At 49.9% G+C, this 18,403-nt stretch overlaps 1 protein-coding gene across 3 annotated transcripts in view; it reads right to left on the bottom strand.

Annotated features, from left to right (window-relative positions):
- The window catches only part of Slc39a11 (solute carrier family 39 member 11), a 420,215-nt gene that overhangs the window by 229,710 nt on the left and 172,102 nt on the right, over nucleotides 1–18,403 (bottom strand). For 2 of the 3 annotated variants that reach the window (XM_029545678.1, XM_029545677.1), the window contains exon 5: nucleotides 6,143–6,287. In XM_029545678.1, coding sequence (XP_029401538.1) covers nucleotides 6,143–6,287 — 145 coding nt within the window. The remainder of the gene's footprint in view (nucleotides 1–6,142; nucleotides 6,288–18,403) is intronic. The other variant, XM_021214003.2, reaches the window with a different exon arrangement.

The following is an 18,403-nucleotide window of genomic DNA, read 5'->3' on the forward strand; positions in this document are numbered from 1 at the left end:
CTCCCCCTCCCCTCCCCCTCCCCCTCCTCCTCCTCCCTAACATACAAGACCTTTGCAGGAACGGCACTCATAAGCCCAATCATGGGGTTGAGCAGAGGGGGTGACGTATGTGCCCCGTGGAATAGTGCTCCAGCCAGAATACAGGTCTCCCTGGAACTTCAGAACATGGCTTCACTCTGTGTGTGGCTGGGTGAGCACCAGCAAAAAAGGTACAGTCACAAGGAAACCAAGGTACGACCCCTCTGATGTTCGCTCTGGACAAGCAATGAGTTTAGTTTATTGGGCTTATCTATAGAGTACAAATGGGTGAGGGGTTATGACAAGAGCATGGGGCACCCCTAGGTAGTCTCACCGGAAAATGTCCTCCAACCATGCCAACATGGCTCCCCCAGAGCTGCAGACTGGGTGCTTCCCTTTAGTGAATCTTGCCCAAAGTATATAATCTACCAAATCTTCAGGCCTGAGGTCATATACAGTTGGGGTAGGATCATATACAGTTTGGGATAGGATCATATACAGTTGAGATAGGGTTATATACAGTTGGGGTAGGATTATATACAGTTGGGGTAGGATTATATACAGTTGGGGTAGGATTATATACAGTTGGGGTAGGATTATATACAGTTGGGATAGGATTATATAGAAACAGCTGGAGGGGCCATGTGGATGGAGCTTAAGTTTCAGATGAGGGCCCTCCCACCCTCCCTACTCCTCTGAGCAGGTCTGACTATCAACAGTGCCCAGGCCTGCTCCAGATGACCACGTGAAGCAGGTGCGGCTGCTCTGATGAAGACGGCATCTGTTGTGCTCGGAAAACCAACACTCTCCAACACCAGCCTCCCCAGGCCTAGCTGACATCGGGGCCTAGCACTACAGTAAAAGAATCTCAAAGGAGCCAAGAGAGACCATGTCTCCTTGTCCTGTGGAACTCCTTGTGGCTGATGCCCGCTTGTGGGAAGACGCTTTAAAGACTGGTGCAATGGTTAATCTTGATTGTCACCTTAGTGGCACTTAGAATCACCATGGAAACACACTTGTAGGCATTCCGGTGATGACACTCCTACACTGGGATGATAACTGAGTGGGGGAAGCCCACCCACCCTAAATGTGGGCAGCACAAGGCTGAGGTCTGGGGTCACAGACTGAGGTACAAGGAGAAAGGCAATCCAAGCCCCAGGCCTCTCCCTCCCACTCCCTCTGTCCCTTGAGTGATTGTGGACATGATGTGACCAACTACTTCATGCCTCTGCAGCCGTGACTTTCTTGCCATGACAGACAGTACCCTCAAACTGGGAGTCAAAATAAAGCTCTCCCGCCCCCCAGTTGCTTTTTTTTTTTTTTTTTTTTGATTATGTTTCTGTAGCAATGAGAAAAGAAACTCACACAGTTGGATTAATTTGGGAATCCCTCCCCACTGTCCAGAATCCTAACCCCACATATCATGAGCTAAACTCTATATGGAGACAGTCTAAGTGACGTCATTAAGACTGGACCCTAATCCCACAGTGCCCAAGTCCTCACAAACAAGGAACAAGGGCTGTGTTGAGTAGCAATTTCCTCTAAACCCTTCCATCTGGGAAGGAAATATCTTAAGACACAGGGTTTAAGAAAACGTGAAACGACAGATAAAGCTAGACACAGCTTCTAGAACAAGATAGGAGTGAAGGCAAGCCCTCTCTCAGGTTCTAGAACAAGGTAGGAGCAAAGGCAAGCTCTTTCACAGGACAGTTTGGTGGATCTGGACAAGAAACCTCACCAACATAATGTTTGGAAGACCCAGCCATGAAGATGAGTCACACAACACCTTCAGCCTGTTTGGAGGTCCAGACAGGTTGGAGCCCCTAAGGGCCATCATGATGGGCGGCCAGAATGGAAAATGCTCTCAGAGCCCGGATTATGACAGCCAGGTCCCTTCAGAGATGAATGAAGGAGACACAGCCCCAGAGCCGATGCAGCAAGATCCCTGGTTTCGGGCAAGGAAGTTCTCAGAGGAAGACACCACCTCGGTGCCCCAGGTCGAGCCATGGNCCAAGANGCTCCCTAGATCCAGCCACTTAGTTCATGACCCTGATCTCCAAATGTCTGNCTGGACCCCCGAAGAGACAGACAACTGGATGAGGTCGAATCTTGCTGCTTCGGTAGCGTGGTCAATGCGGACCACCAGATTTTCTCGTCAAGGGGAGGGCCAGCACATTGCTGGCCTAGCGGCAGCCGCTGCCCCATTTCATCATCCCACGGGACCAGCAATCCCCAAACCCTTGGTCATCCCCACTCTACCCGGAGATTTTTTTCAACTTTTTGGATGAAGAAGAAGAGGAGGAGGAGGAAGAGGAAGAGGAAGAGGATTCAGACAACTCAATCAATCCTGCAGAGAAGACCCCATGGAGAGGTGGTCCACTGTTATGGGATCCTGGCTATCCACGGCCTGATCTCAGCCCAGAACNCCTGCCTCTCTCCCCTTCCCTGTGCCAAGGCTCTGAGCCCCCAGCCCAGCCCTCCAGCACCTTCACACCTCCAGTTTTCAGGGCCTGCCGCAGGCGCCTTCTCTTTTAAGGCTCTCTGGTTCATCTGCCCTCCCCAGAGACACCCCACACAGTGTCCCTTTGGCCAGAGTCCATGCTCCACTGTCTTCAGGATTTTTGGTCATGAACACCTTAGCCTTCATCCCCAGTTTTAAAACAGACACTTGCATTCATCTCCACTGACACTCCTACAAGATGCCCTCTTAGAGTGTTGGTGGTGTGCCACTCCATCAGAAAAGGCCACCTCTACCAGCTTCTGCACTGGCCCCATTAGGTCTGACACCCTTGGGTGTTCAGGACCAGCCTGCCTCCGGGAACCTTGCTGGGCTGGGGGGCTGTGCCTCTGAGCCCTCCAGCATACAATCCACAACCTGAATCAGCAACAACAGTCAGCCAGAGTTGGACCTCCAGAAGACAAAGAGCAAGGAGGGCAGCTTGAGAGACTTTCCCAACACTGTGGACTCTGATGGATTCTCACTTGGCTCACAGATTGGCAGGAATTATCTCCCGGGTGCTGGCTCCCACTTCCTGAAGGTTTCTTCCCTCAGGGCATTCTGCTGTGCCAAGTTGACAACAGAAGTCTCTAGTGCCTCCTCTAAGAAAGGACCCCATCACCACACCCCCATCCTCACCCCCTAACCCTACCCTGCCCCGCCCCGCCCTGCCCTTAGATGCCAGTTCTGCACTTGCAAATGATGTGAGACACCCCCAGCCCCAAGGCCCTGTAATGTGTCCTGTCCCTTTAGCACTGACCACTGTCACTCCTGTTAGNACCCCACTGCATTCTGCAATAAAGTCTTCCCTACATTCAAAAAAAAAAAGAAAAAAAGAAAACGTGAAACAGGGTATTTTAGGATAGGATGTTTACAAGAAGGTGAAACAGGAGGATTTCCTACTGGGAAATAAAATACTCCATCCTGCAGGGAAGCCCCTTAATTCAGGAAGTGAGCAACCCAAAGTAGCTCCAGGAAGTCCCTGAAACCAACCAGGTTCACTAGGTCCCTCCCTCCCTCACCAAAAGTGTAGAGGCAGACTGTTGAAATAGCTCTCAGACAAGCTAAGCAGAACACTAGAATTAAGCTAAATTAATGAACTTAATCTAACCTAATTTAAAATCGAACACTAGAATTAATTATACAAGGTCGTGGTCAGTAACAAGAATGGTATGATCTAAGAGTGCCCCATACGGTAATGAAATCTGATCAAGCTCGAAGTCACAAGATACAGAGCAACGTCCCAAGCAATGGCTTCAGCATAGCACAGCAAACTTCAAAGGACACACGAGAACCGGAACCATCGCTTGTGTCCCTGGTAGAGGGATTAACCTACAAGTGATTTGGGGTTGTAGGTAAAATCACTCTTTCTTTTTAACCCTTGTAATGACATTGGAATTGGAAGAAAGAAAAAAATGGTGGGCAGGTAGGTAGATGGGTAGATGGATGATGGAAAGAGAGAGAGAGAGAAATACAGGAGTGAGAGGTAGAGGACGGAAAGAGGGAAGGGAAAGAGAGAGACACAAAGAGAGAGAGAAACAGACAGAGAAACAGAATGATACAATTGTAAAGGAAGTCTTAGCCTTGCCACATCCCCAGATATTCCCAGCTTTGAGAATAGCTGACATTATAAGCGTTAGGCACAGACAGCCATCGATAGCAAAGTGTCTAATAAATGCTGTTCCAAGCTTGGCTGCTGCAACCACCCAGGACAGCTGAACTTCCCTCCCAAGGCATGGCTTCTCTGGCTTTTCCCCCTGCTGAACCAATTAAAGGACATGATAGCAGTGTCATGATTATTTTTTTAAAGGCTGATGTTTGTCACTAAATGCCCATTAAGCTGGCCTCCTTGCTCCAGTTACAGCAAGCAAGCTGAAGGACAAATCCAGATGGCACAAACAGTGTCCCTTCAGGCTTGGTCTGCAGGAAGCCAGTCAGCAAATGAGCATTATCAGGTTTGAGAGTCCCCAGATGCCTGACACCCACAGGTGCACCCAGGTGAGAGGAGATGGCTGAGAGCAAACGATCTTCAAGGGCCGCATCCGGGCCTGGATCGGAAGAGTTAGCACCAACCACAAGGATTGCCTGGCAACCACATAGCTGGCTGTGCCTGGTGCTCAGCTGCAGGGGAGGGGACCGCAGCTCCCTCTACACAAAACCCCCACTGAACACGGGGTTGCCTGAGAATAGCCAGAAATCTCCCAAAGCTCCCTGGGAAAGGACCACTGGGTGGCTAGAGAGATAACCCAACCTATGAAGTGTTTGCCTTGCAACTGTGAGGTCCTGAGTTCAAGCCCCAGAGCATACAGTAAAGAGCTGAACATGGTGGTGTGTGCTTGCAATGCCAATTTGGGGAGATTGAGAAAGAGGCCAGATTCTAGGGTTCTCTGGCTAACCTGCCCAGTCAACTTGGCAAGTTCCAGTTCAGTAAGAGGATCACCCTCTGGTCTCAAAACAGGCAAATAAAGAGGTATACAGTTCCTAAGGAATGACAGCAAAGGTTGTCCTCTGGCTTCCATGACTCATGCATCCATATCCTGGGGTGTGTGTGTGTGTGTGTGTGTGTGTGTGCTTGCCAGTTTTTACCTTGTTTGATTGACAGCCACCACTACAAGCCACCCCTGAACCCCCAACTCTTTTGGCTTTAAAGTCAAGGCAGCAGAGCCAGGCCAACTTTTCTACCCTGCACCCACTCTGAGTTAGGGCTGCAACATCCTCACGGGGCCGCACATGAGCTGAGCAAAGAAAATTGCTAGTGAGAATCCCCAGAGAGACCGGTGTACCTGTGTTATCAGGACTTGGCATGAAAATATGACAAGTTTGATGGAAGATAGCCCTTGCCTACAATCCTGAGAGAGAACAGATGCAAAGCCTCAGTGGCATAGGCTGAGTATGAATGAGATGCGTTACAGGCGGCAGAGGGCAGCTGTGATGTCTGACCCTCTCTACCTTGAGGTCTGATTAGATGAATTTTATTTCCTGCTTATACTTCAGCTGGGAAGTCGTGGGAGGCAGAGAGGGTCAACCAGAGAGAAGGCTGCCAAGGTTTTTCCTGGTTAATGTGTTCAGAGAAGAATCTGAATGGAGACCACTGAGCTCTGGATGCACAGGGCAGAATCCAAGCACAGACTGGACCCCTCTGAGGCTTAACAAGTCTTAGATGATTCCTTTGGAGAGACCCAGAATCAGCGGAAAAGATGCCGCTGTTGTCTTTAAAGTTTTTCGGCTCCACATAAACAACACAAGAGACATATGCATGCACTGTTTCTCCAGATGAGTCAGAAAGTCAATAGTGACACAAACCAAGAGGGCACTCCTTGGGGCTCATCAGCAATGGGAGATGGGGTGACCAAAGTGCATCCTTTCTAATCTAACTCAGCCCCATCCGATTCAGAGTGACCCCTGTCCATTCACCAAGCTGGAAAGGCAACAAAGCTGTTAGGACTGCTTGTCTAATGGGCAAGAGTTTGCATGAACAAATGAGAGAAAAGGGCATGGGCAGAGGCCACCGTGAGCGGTGGGGCGAGCGGCCTGGAAGAGCAGAGCGCCTGGCACTCCCTTCTCTCCTTCCAGCAGCCCCAGGTCTGACCCTCTGGCCCAGCGCAGCAGCAGCAGCAGCAAGCTTGCCTGAAAGAAGCCCAGGGCTACCTATCCGGATGGAAAGTTCACTCTCTGGGAAGAGCAGCGCAGTGGGGTCCCTGGGATCAGACTTCTTCATCAACGCAGGGTCCAAGTTCAGTGCCAGGGCTGTCTGGGGGTCTTCTGCAGCACCCTGAAACAAGAAACACAAGTGTCACTATGCCCCTTCCATGTCCTTGGGACTCCCCACCCTCAGGACCCACAGATGTCTGGGCAAAGGACCCATGTCCTGCTAAGACACAGCTCTCACGGGTTGGACTGCCAAGAAGACGACCAGCTTTGGGGAAACATGGCATTGCAGGTTTCACACCCGAGATCTAAGGAGTTGCCACTCATCTTTCAACTGGCAACTCCTCCACACGCAGTCCGTCACTGCTGGAAACCTGGCAGAACGGCCTCAGATTCTGACCTAAGAAAGCAAGCCTATGGGGCTATTCATCCACCCATCCCACATGTAGCTGCCTTCACTGGTCACTGTGACACAATGCCAGACAAACAGCCTGAGGGAGGGAAGGCTAATTTTGCTGCCTATTTCAGATGAGTCAGTCTCCGAGGGTGGGGAGGGCATGGTGGGGCGATGCAGTTTGCAGCCCAGCAGCCAGGAAGCAAAAAAAAAAAAAAAAAGGAAACAAGCTCATACGTATCCACCTTTCTCTTTTTCCTCCACTTACCCCACCCAGTCCTGAGCTGAAAAGATAGTCCTGCCCACATATAGGATGGATCTTCCTACCCCAGTTCACCTGAAAATGCCCTCACAGACACTCCAACAGATAAGCCTTACCAATATACTAGGTTACTATGAATCCAGTCAACAGAGAAAGCCAACCACCGCAAGGTCGCCACTTGCCAACACAACACTCAGGTACCTCACATTAAGCCACAGTGCTCGACTCCTGGCGCACAACAGGATCTGTGTACTCCTCACAAAACAAGATGTGTTCTGTCCTCTGAAAGTCCTCAAGGTAATGGTCTCAACATCACCCAAAAGTTCCAAGTCTCTTCTGACACCCAAGGCTTCTTGACACCCCATAGCTATGAAGTCTTGGGAAATCAAAATGTAAGGCATGTGCTTCCGCTATGCAACAGCACAGAGTAAGGACTCCAAGTTCAAATGGGAGGAATGGGAGAATCGTTAGGGCAAACTGAACCCCAACAGGGAAAACATTAGACCCCGCAGCTCAACATCTAGTGTCCAGGCCACACAGTGTTCCAATGTGAATTTCAGTAGGTTTGGACTCCTGACCCCTATGCTCAAGCCATCTGCACCCCCTAGCCCCCCGCCTCCAACACACACACACCATGTGTCTTTCCCTCTGGCTAGCCCGACTTCCCGCTTTGCCTTCCCTCTGCAGATGGTGCACAGCCCATGTTCCTGACATCCCCAGCATCCTACAGTCTTTGACTGCAGCTCGGGCTTCACTCTCACAGATTCACACACTTACCAGCTTCTTGGGAGATCCTCACAGTAAATCTGCTATCTATAGGCGGGTCTTGCTTGCATCCTATATGCCTGCCTGCTTGACCAACGCTATCTGGATAATTTCCAAGTCTGCCACCACGCTAAATAACCAGACCAGCTTTGACCACAGCTAAAAGTGGCCCGTAAGTCTGGCCAAGCTACAGGTACCTGGGTGGCAGAATCTGAGAAAACAATTCCCTAGACAGCCCCGTGCAAGTGGGAACCCTGGTGCTAACTATTTACCCTCCAATGGCTTGAGAGATGGATAATCAGGGTTTGTCACACCAATCTTCCAGTCCTGGTATCAATTTTCTGCACTTGTTACTCTGTGTCACCATAACCAAGACACACGGCAGAAGACCAAAGGGGGACAAAGAATTTTTGTCTCCCGGTGTCCGAGGCTTTCAGTCCACCACAGTGGGGAGGGCACAGCAGTGGGCAGCAGTTGACAGAATGGCCGTCCCAGAGGCCATGAAAGGTAAACGGACAAAGACTTTTCTTGGGGATTTTTTTTTTTTAAAAAAAGATTTATTTATTGTTATATCTAAGTACGCTGTCTTCAGACACACCAGAAGAGGGCGTCAGATCTCATTATGGATGGTTGTGAGCCACCATGTGGTTGCTGGGATTTGAACTCAGGACCTTCGGAAGATCAGTCGGTGCTCTCAACCACTGAGCCATCTCTCCAGCCCGGGAATTTTTTTTTTTAATGAAAGAATTTCAGAAAAAGTGTGCCAGGCTGGACTTTAGACACACACACACATACACACACACACACACACACACACACACACAAACACATGCATGCAAATGCACATGCATATGCACAAACACACACACACACACACACACACACATACACATAGACATTTTTGTTTTCTTATAGCCATGATGATAAAAGAAAAGAAAAGCTAAAGATTCAGATATTTTATTTGGTCATTTCTTTCCAATTAAATATTAAGCATAAACACTTGAGGGTGTCCGACATCTTATTTTTGTTTGTTTTCTCATGCAGCTACAGCATCTTTATTCTTTGTTCATCGAACCTTCTATGGAGTACTTTCTTAATAAGAGTACCAATGCCCCACCTATGCTGTTTGAAAAGTGGGGGAAACCCCCCATTCCTGCTTGACCAGCCCCACACTGCCCTCAGCCTACCTATGCTGAATCCTGGAATCCCCCCTCTGTCACACTGAGTGTCAGCTGGCTCTTGGCATCATGGTCAAGGCTGGCACCACAGATGGGCAGAATCCTGGGTGGAGAAACTGAACGAGCCGGTCCACACCTCTGCAGAAGGCCCCACTCAGCCCCTCTCGGGTGACAGCTGGTGTCTGTGTGATGAGCCATGGGCCACGGAGTCTCAGCTCTTTGTTTGTTTATATGCTTTAATTATTCCTAATTCTCCATCTCCCACTGGTATCTGACAGATCACTGCCTCAGTAAGAGATGTGCCTCGCCAGGAAAGTAACAGGGGGCTTCTCTTGAGGAAGAACTGGGAGGAAGATAGAGGCCCCTGCCTTCATGTGGACCTGCTCGTCCAGCTGAGGCCCTGCTCAGCAAGGCACAGCCTGGAGTCAGTGCGGCTGACTCCCCAGACCTCAGAACACTGAGAAATATGCATCTTTGGCTGTTCCAGTGGGCGTGGGTGGTTCTTTTGGTGTTCCTCAATACCCTATCATGTACAGGACAACCTCAGAGCAAGCAAATGACAATAAATGACAGCATCCCTAATGTGGAGAAGCCCTGCTTTTGAAAGACTCAGGCTGCCTGGGCCCTCACAGCTCTCTGCGAGATTACAAATTAACACTGGGAACTCTGAGCTCTTGTTACTACCAAGAAAAGAATTCTGTCACTTTCTCTAGGATGCCTGTCTGCCTGCCTGCCTGCCCTCACGACTCAATACATTTTTAATTACCCATCAGCTGTCTACCAGCAATGCAGCTCCTCGAGATATGAAAAACGCCAATCCCCACAGCTGCACGAACTGCCCCTTCTCCTGTGAGAGACCAACAGGTCAATCAATGACCGATTGAACAATTGCAGACCCCAGTGGTGACGATGGTTGGAAGAAAGGGATTGGCAGGGTGGCTCAGGGGGTAAAGTGTTTGCTGTGGAAACATAAGGAGTGGGAGTTTGGGTCCCAAACATCCATATGAGAGCCAGGCACGTTGCTGGTGCCTGTAACCCAGCTCTGGGGAGGAGGAGACAAATGGATACCTGGAGCCCATTGGTCAACCAGCTTAGAGAAGTGAGGAGTTCCAGCTTCAGTGAGCAGTCCCAGTTTGAGAAGATGAGGCAGAGAATGATGGAGAAAGGCATCAGGCGTCAGCCTCTGGTCTCTGCACTCACACGTGTTCACACGTTTTCACCCACACAGATACACACGTGTACCACATAAAAATCGAGTTAAATGCATAAACAACTGCACCATGGCCAACGGTTACAACCATGCTTGCTCCTGGCTTTGTGCTGGGTATGTTCAGAGATTTGCATAAGCTTCACCATTATTAAACAAGGAGGTGTGTGTGTGTTCCGTGGGTTACTGTGGAGACTGGCCTCTGTGAGGGTGACATTAAAGAAAAAGAAAACAAATCCTGGCAACCCCTCAGCCCTCAGACTCCTCGGATACTCCATCTCAGATGCCGGTGGCTGTAATGCTTCCTACCCAAGTGTTGGGGAGCAGGGGGATGGATGACAGGAAGATCCCACCCCAAGTGCACTCAGAAGCTGCCCTTTTAGGGACAGAAAGATGGCTTAGGAGGTACAAGCCTGAAGACCTGAGTGTGACCCCTAGACTCCTTAGTAGGGGGAGAGAACAGAGCTCCTGAATCTCCCTCCATGCAGTTCCCTTGGCATGTGCATCCCTGTGTTCTCTCTCTCCCCCTCCTCCTTCCTTCCCCCTCCCTCCCCCTCTCCCTCTCTCTCTCTCCCTCCCTCTCCCCTTCCCTCTCTCTCTCCCTCTCCCTCTCCCTCTCCCTCTCCCCCTCCTCCCTCCCTCCCTCTCTCTCTGTCTGTCTGCCTATCTCTCTGTCTCTCTCAATATATCTCTCTCAGTCACACAAAACCAAGTAAACATTTTTTCATTAAACTGAGCCCCGCCCTCAGATGTTATTTATCTTATTTTCCATGTGTGACGCCTGAGTACTGGCTCCCGCAGAGGTCAGAAGAGGGCACACACTCTCCTGGAACCAGAGTTATAGATAACTGTGAGCCACTGTGTGCTGCTGGGAACTCAACCTAGGTCCTCTGCAAGAGCAGCACGTGCTCTTACACACAGAGCCATCTCTCTACCACCAAGAGGAGAGGTGGAACAGGGCCAGGATATCTTAGCTGTGTCCATGTCTACCCACCACCCTCAACCACCCACATGCTCGGTCACACGTTCAGCCCTCAGAAGGCTGAGGCCTTATATCTACTGTAGCAGCATACTGCCCACAGCTCAGATACGCCCGTCACTATAAGAACAGGGATGGGGCAGAGGGGATGTGAATGTGATGCAGATACAACTGGGCCACACGAAGAGTGAAACACTGGCTAGGGTTAGGTGAGATCAGCCACACACACAGAATGGCAAGCACCACAGGCTCTCTCTCTGGCTTAAGGTGACTCTTGACACGAGATGATAGCCCTGCTGTCCTGGGGAAGCCCTGTCTTGCCGCACATCTGGTGTCCTGGTGAGATGGTGACAGAGTTCTGTACACAGATGCCCTGGGTAAACACAGCCTCGGCCTGTGCAGCAGGCATCAGGAATGGAGAGCGAAAGGCCTCTGTGTCTTTCTCGTGCTGTGGTAACTGCCTTGATGTGGCAGGCTTCTCTTCCAGGACTCACTAATTCTAACCTCCAGTGGTTTTCCATTCACACTCCCTCCTTGAAACCCGGCAGCCCCACGAGGAGATGGGCAGAGGGGCATGCATCTCTCCGGGACACACACGTGACTGGTGCCAGCTGTTCCTGACTTTCTGCCTCAGTCCTGCGTGTGCCTAGCTGAGTGAGTCACCTTCCTCCCTGTCGCCGCCACAAGGGCTTTGGACAGCTCGGGCTTGCTGCATCACCTAACAGCTTCCAAATGGCAATGTGAAATATACACAGCTCCTTCCCATGCTGCGGAAAGGAACGTTCTGCCTCCTTCCCACCCGCCTGGGGCCTCTTGCTCTGCCCTTCCTCCCCCCTTTCTACCCACAGCCCTTAACCCAGCTCTGTACAAGAAGCCAAGAGTGGGCTGCTGGGGGTGGGAGGCCACACCCCTCTTAGGCTCCAGAATTGAGGATCTCCATGCTTGTGCAGTGGAATTACAATTATTACCGTTGTTATTATTACTTTTACCATGCGTGGTTTGAGGCCAGTGTCTGACCCACAATACACAAGACGGTTCCCACCCACTCCTGCAAAGAGGCAGGTGCTGAGAAGAATGGCACTTTTTTTTTTTTTTCAGAAGGAATAAAGAGGAAGTAGAAAGAAGGGGAAGGAGAGATGAGATGAAAAGAAGGTGAAGCGGAGAGGCGGACAGGGGCAAGGAGAGTGATTCTGCATGTGCCTCACATGGACACAAAAGGCCTCAGGATGCAGAACACACACAGAGAGAACTAAACGCTGATTTTCTGTTCATTGTGGTTTGCTGTCCCCAGGTGAGGAAGAAAGTGCCCAGAACCACCCACAAACTCACACCCAAATTAAGTCAATATGGCTAGAGGGCCGGCTCCATGGATAAAGGGCTTGCTACGTAAGCCTGATGACCTGGGCTCAGATCTCGGTACCCACGTGTGGGTGCAGCAGTGTGCACTCCTACAGGAAGATGGGATTCGGAGGCTAGACCCTCCCCCACACTCCTAAGACCGCTAGCCAGGACCCTGCAGTGCTGAATGGTAAGATGCTGTGTTAATCAAGAGAAATGGGTAAGGTTGGACTCCCATGGAGAGTTCGTGCATGCACATACACCCACACATACTAGGCACACCAGAGAGCATTATGGGAGGGCCAGATCACCCTTAGGCAGTTGCATCCCAGGGATCCTGCTGGCATTCCCAGCATTCTTTGCTGCTGGCTTTCCCAGCATTCCCTGCATTTTTTCACCTTCTACACTCAGGTGTTGTTTTACCCACAGGTAGAAGATAAGACGGCAAACTAATTGCAAAACACAGCAACATGAATGTCAGTGGGTACCAGGCCCCTAAGGCCCTGCTGTCCTCCTAACTCACTGTAGACCGATGTCAGACACATCTGCCTCGGGTCCCAACAGTGACCTTGGCTGTGCTCCATGTCACCTGTACTCTTTACTTCCCTGCTGGGGCAGTTCAAAGCTACCAACAACTGGATCTAGGGAGACACAGGCCGGCCAGGCTCTGATGCTAGCTGTCCATGAGATTTGCCCGTTTCAAGTTCGCATACACCAGCCTTCATGCTCATGAGGTTCAGAGTGGGGCCTCCTTAACTTCTCCTGGGCTCTGTGGGCTGTGGGCTTCCCAGCCCCCTAGAGCAAAGATGGTTTAGTGGGGTCCATGAAAAGCTCAGAACGCTCTGGGAGAAGTCAAAAGAAAGGTCAGAGAATTAACTGGTTCCCTTCCCCCTCCCTGTGGACATTATAGCAGGGGAGACAGGAGCAGAGCCCTGAAGAGGAACTCTGTCCTCAGGGACCCAGACAAGGATGAGGAAGGGCCCACAGGGCCACCTGCCTGGAGCCCCACCTGAGCTGAGCTTCCTCCATGCCCCGCCTCTACCTCCCGACATCCCCACTTAACCCAGACACACAAGGTGACGTTGAATAATTGATGCTGTTTTCATGTCTGAGAAATTGCCATAAAAATGACACTGATAACATAATCTTAAATTATTCCACATAATGGAAAAAAATTAAATGTCGCCTTTGATCGCCAGCTAGAATATGAATGGCACTTACATAATAAATGACTTTCTCTCCAAGGGAGCCCAGCCCAGCCTTCTGCCCAGGGCCAGGTTGGCTCGGGATGAGGAACAGCCATCTTCAAAGCAAATGGGGACACAGAGTGGAAGAGGCCGGGCTTGGGGTGCAGTCCTACCTCAGGCCCTGTGATATCTCTCACTGATGTGCCCCTTACCTCAGCTTACCTCACACTCAGGGACTGTGGGCCATAGAGATGAATGTGGCAACCCATTGTTCCTAGTGACGTGTAAAGTACAAGCCTTGGCCAGGGCACATGGTTACATCTCTAACTCAGCCTTGGTCCCTCGTTCTTATGGTAACAGTGATGACAGCACCCAATGAGCAGTCAGCGAGGGGGGGCTTAGAGCTCTGAGCTCTTCTGTTCTCCTGGGAAGCCTTCCTGGATGCACCCAGTCCTGTGGATCCAACGTGTTCCCTCTGTCCTCCCCTGACATCTATATGCCTTGGCCAGGGCACATGGTTACATCTCTAACTCAGCCTTGGTCCCTCGTTCTTATGGTAACAGTGATGACAGCACCCAATGAGCAGTCAGCGAGGGGGGGCTTAGAGCTCTGAGCTCTTCTGTTCTCCTGGGAAGCCTTCCTGGATGCACCCAGTCCTGTGGATCCAACGTGTTCCCTCTGTCCTCCCCTGACATCTATATGCTTTGGCCAGATGTTGACCAAAATGAAAGCTTTCCATGTTCTCCGGCCCTCTCAGAACGAGAGGCTCTTCAAACAGGCACTGTGGATCCCAGAGTGCAGATTTTGGGAGCATCCCATTCACACTGTCCAACATGGAATTAACTATGCAATGAAATCTCCGAGCCAACAGAGAAGGAAGGTGTGGGCACACAAGGAAAGAGTGGGGTCAGTCAGAGATAGAAAGAAGGGGCTCTCTGGACAATCACGAAGAGCAGGACTCCTCCATTTCTGTCCTGGGGAGTTGTGAGCAGTCATCGATGTAAGGCCTGAACCTCATGAGGATGTGCAGCCTGGAACTGTCTACCCTGAAGGTCCCACTCCACTCTCCTTCCTGGCCGACCCGACCCACCCGTCCCCTGCTCAGATGATCTCTTCCTACCAGGAAACCCACGACCCCCAAGGCATTGTCTCCCTGTTTCTTCCCAGCTGGTGGATGACCTGGGCTTCGAGGTCCACATGGAAGCCATCCCTTACTGACTTCTGGCTGTACTGAAGTCGTGTCAATGCGTGATTGCTATCTTTTGTGGGACCAAGACTTCTGTTTCAGATGCCAATCGGTTGCTATTCATAATCAAGCCTATTTAATCACACCAAACAGATTTCAAAGTGCGACACTGTTCTTCAGAGGTACAGCTCTGAGAGGACCTGTTGCCATCGCCAAGAGGCATTCTCTTTCCTTTGATCCCCAAGAGCTGGGTGTCCTGCTGGTGTGAGTAACAGAGAGGCATGGTGTGGAAGCTTTCCAAATCAGTAAGCTCTTTCCTTTAGTTCAAAAATGTGGCTTGGCTTTCCTGAAGACAACAAAGGTGTGAAGGAATGCGAGGGCCTATGTACAATAAAGTCATCTGCATTCTGCTCTACCCTTATGTCACAGATGATGTGATGGCTCCCATCTAATACCAGCCCTCATCCTCGATGCCATTCATTGTACCTCTGAAAGCCAGTCTCAGCCCTTTCTGGCCCTTTGTAGGCAAGCTTTTCCTGACCTATTTAACAAGAAGACCTCAGCTCCCTAAATTTATCCAAAACAACAACAACAAAAACACACAAAACAAAACAAAACAAAAACAAAAAAAACAAAAAACACTGTCTCCACCAGGTACCTGTTGCTAAGGCAACAACCCCCAACCCCAATTGTTACCTTTAAACCACCATCAATTACTGCTTCTCTGCAGTCCATTGGGCTCTGATACTGGTATCCTGGGCCTCATTTGTGTTTCTAGCCATCTGGTGGCTCACCCAGAGGCAAGACAGTCGGGGATAGCACATGGGTCTGCAGGCATCAGCTCAAAACTAACTACCGTCTGTGGGACTGCTTATCCTCCACATAGGGAGCCTGGGTTAGCTTGTGGTAAACTTGAAACTGGTCTCCAGTATCAAATAGCCGTCAGGTATCTGCTTGAATAAAATTTGCTACCGTCCCATGAACCAAACCAAGCCAGTAGCATCCTGACTGCAGGATGACTAGATCCATGGTGCTCCTTATCGGGAGCATCTGCAGTGCCACGGACTGAGAGGGGCTGTGCCATCAGGGAAGAGTCTGCTGCACCGTCACCGTCCATGGCATATGCACAGGCATAGGGGAATGTGCCATGCGACATGAGAACCTGGTCCCAAGGTACCTGATGGCTCCCTATGGACCTAGACTAAATAGATGACTGCTCCAGTTTAAAGCTACAAGCCCAGTCTCCTCTACCTAAAGCAGGACACATCCTCAGGTCTGCAAGTTTCAGGTTTTCTTTTCTACTTTATGTCTCATTACAATGCTATTCTGAGAAACACCACCCACTGCTGGATTTGGGGGAAGGGGCTCATTTACATGTGCCCATCTGGCTGAATGGGTCACAGCTCTGTGACTGTGGAGGGAAGACAGGATGAGCACAAAGGTCATTTCCATAGACGGATGCTGTCCAAGTCCAGAGTGAGTCATTCACTCTACACAGCCCAGAGAAAGGGCAGGAGTCTCCCCGAGGTTCCAGAACTTCTCTGGATAAGCTGATTCCACTGAGCAGCTTCATGGTACAGAGCTGTTGGGACCCCAGGGAGCTGATTGTAGAAGCCAGGGTCACCAACACCTTTGCAACCAGTGGTTAATATTAGCAGGGAAAAAAAAACCATAGTGTTGGATTTAATTTTATTGACTGGTGTTATCCCTTCTGTTTCATTTTAAGACAGTGGAAGAGACAAAACATGAACCTAACTTATAGTTTTATACTTGTGTATATTTATGCTTATACACACACACACACACACACACACACACACACACACACACTTATAGTGACCTTGGGATGTATTAATTTTATTTGATGCACAAGCCTATTAGTCAAACAGGGAAAAAGCTGTCCTATGGCTTGGAACAAAGGCCCCTCCCTTCCTTCTTCCCCCCATATGCTGACACTCAAAATACAGGGTTTCTTACCTCTGACTAACATTAATACAGAGGGTATGAACACTACCATGATCCAGTCATAGGCTTACTATGTTCTAGAATAACCTGTTTAAATTCTCACTCACTGGGCTTCTGGGAATTAACCCACACCTGCGTGTGTGCACAAAAACTCCCAGTGGCACATTCTCTCCTTACACAGAAGTTCTCGGGGTTCCCTGTTTCACAGACTCCTCTGAGAGAAGTGATTCTATAAATACATGTAAGAAAATCCATGCACGAGCAGGCAACAACTCCGTAAAACCTCACAGCAAAGAACACGGGTTCTGTTTAATCAGATAACATTTAGTCGTGTGTAAACCTATCATTATTCGGGACATTAAAGCCATAGGGAACCGAGTTCTGGGCAAATTCACTCCAGGCTCCGTGCTCACAAATACTCAGCAACCCCCCCTCCAGGCACCAGACCTGTCCCGACTTCGTCAAGAAGAGAGAAGGTGACAAAAACTCGGGAGAATCTGTCAGACACACACACACACACTTACCATCCCCCTGACAACCTGAGTTCAATTACCAAGACCCACATAGCAGGAGAGGACCAGTTCTCTTACATTGTTCTGTAGTAGGCAAGAGTGTTCTCTCTCTCTCTCTCTCTCTCTCTCTCTCTCTCTCTCTCTCTCTCTCTCTCTCTCTCTCTCTCTCTCACACACACACACACACACACACACACACACACACACACTAATTTAAAGGAAGTTAGTAGAGGGCCTGAGCCCAGTGACTAACATCTTCCTGAGAGAAGATCTGGAAAGCGACATGTACAGGAGATAGTGTGAAGACAAGAGGCAGCTGTGTCCTTCACAGCTGGAGACGGGTGTGGACAGAGCCTTCCTCCAGGCCTCTACACACCCCGCCCTGACGGCACCTTCCCTTCTCACGTCTGGCACCCAAAGCTGTGAGGGCATAAATGTCTGCGTTTAAGCCATCTAGCCTGGGGACTTGATCATGACAGACCTAACAGTCACTTTGTCATTTACTGTTCATTGACTTACTGAACATCACACTGTTAATCAGAAGAACAAGCAGGATTTTTTTAAATTTTACATTAGCATATATTAATGATACACAATGCATTTTATTTTGGCATTGCCACACATGTTTATCATGTACTGTTGTCCGTCCTCTCCCGTTAATCCCCTTTCCTCCAAGGGTTTGCTTTTGTTTGGGGAGTTTTATATTTTTAACATGAGGTCTATAACTAACTATGAAGCCCAGGCTGGCCTGAAGTTTATACTTCTGCCTCGGTGAACAGGCATGATTTGAAGCCAAGTCTTCTGCTTCAAAATATCATCACTCATCCAGTGCAGGCTGAGACACAGCTTCATAGAAGGAGCTATCCACCGGGGAAATCAGCTCAAACCAAGCCATCCAGAGAAGATGGACCATTTGCAGGGTAGGGAGGAAGGGACGGGCTGTAGGGGGAAGATGGAAACCTTTGCAGTTTGGCAATATGGAAACTGTGTGAATGGCAGAGACTACTTCAAAGGGAAGGCTGGGGCTTTGAAAAACATTATCTGATTTCTTTTTAACGGGATGGGGCTCTATCCGTGGCATCTCTCTGCTTGGAGCGAAGTTAATTATTCAGCTTATCTGAGCTTGATGAGGACTTGGCAGCTGACAGGGCATTGAAGCAGCTTGCTTCTAAGGCAGTGTTGTTTGGCTTCCCGCCGCGGGGATGTGGGGACTGCGCTCTCTCTCTCTCTCTCTCTCTCTCTCTCTCTCTCTCTCTCTCTCTCTCTC

This window comes from Mus pahari, chromosome 14 (assembly GCF_900095145.1).
Source record: "Mus pahari chromosome 14, PAHARI_EIJ_v1.1, whole genome shotgun sequence".
NCBI classification, from domain to species: domain Eukaryota; kingdom Metazoa; phylum Chordata; class Mammalia; order Rodentia; family Muridae; genus Mus; species Mus pahari.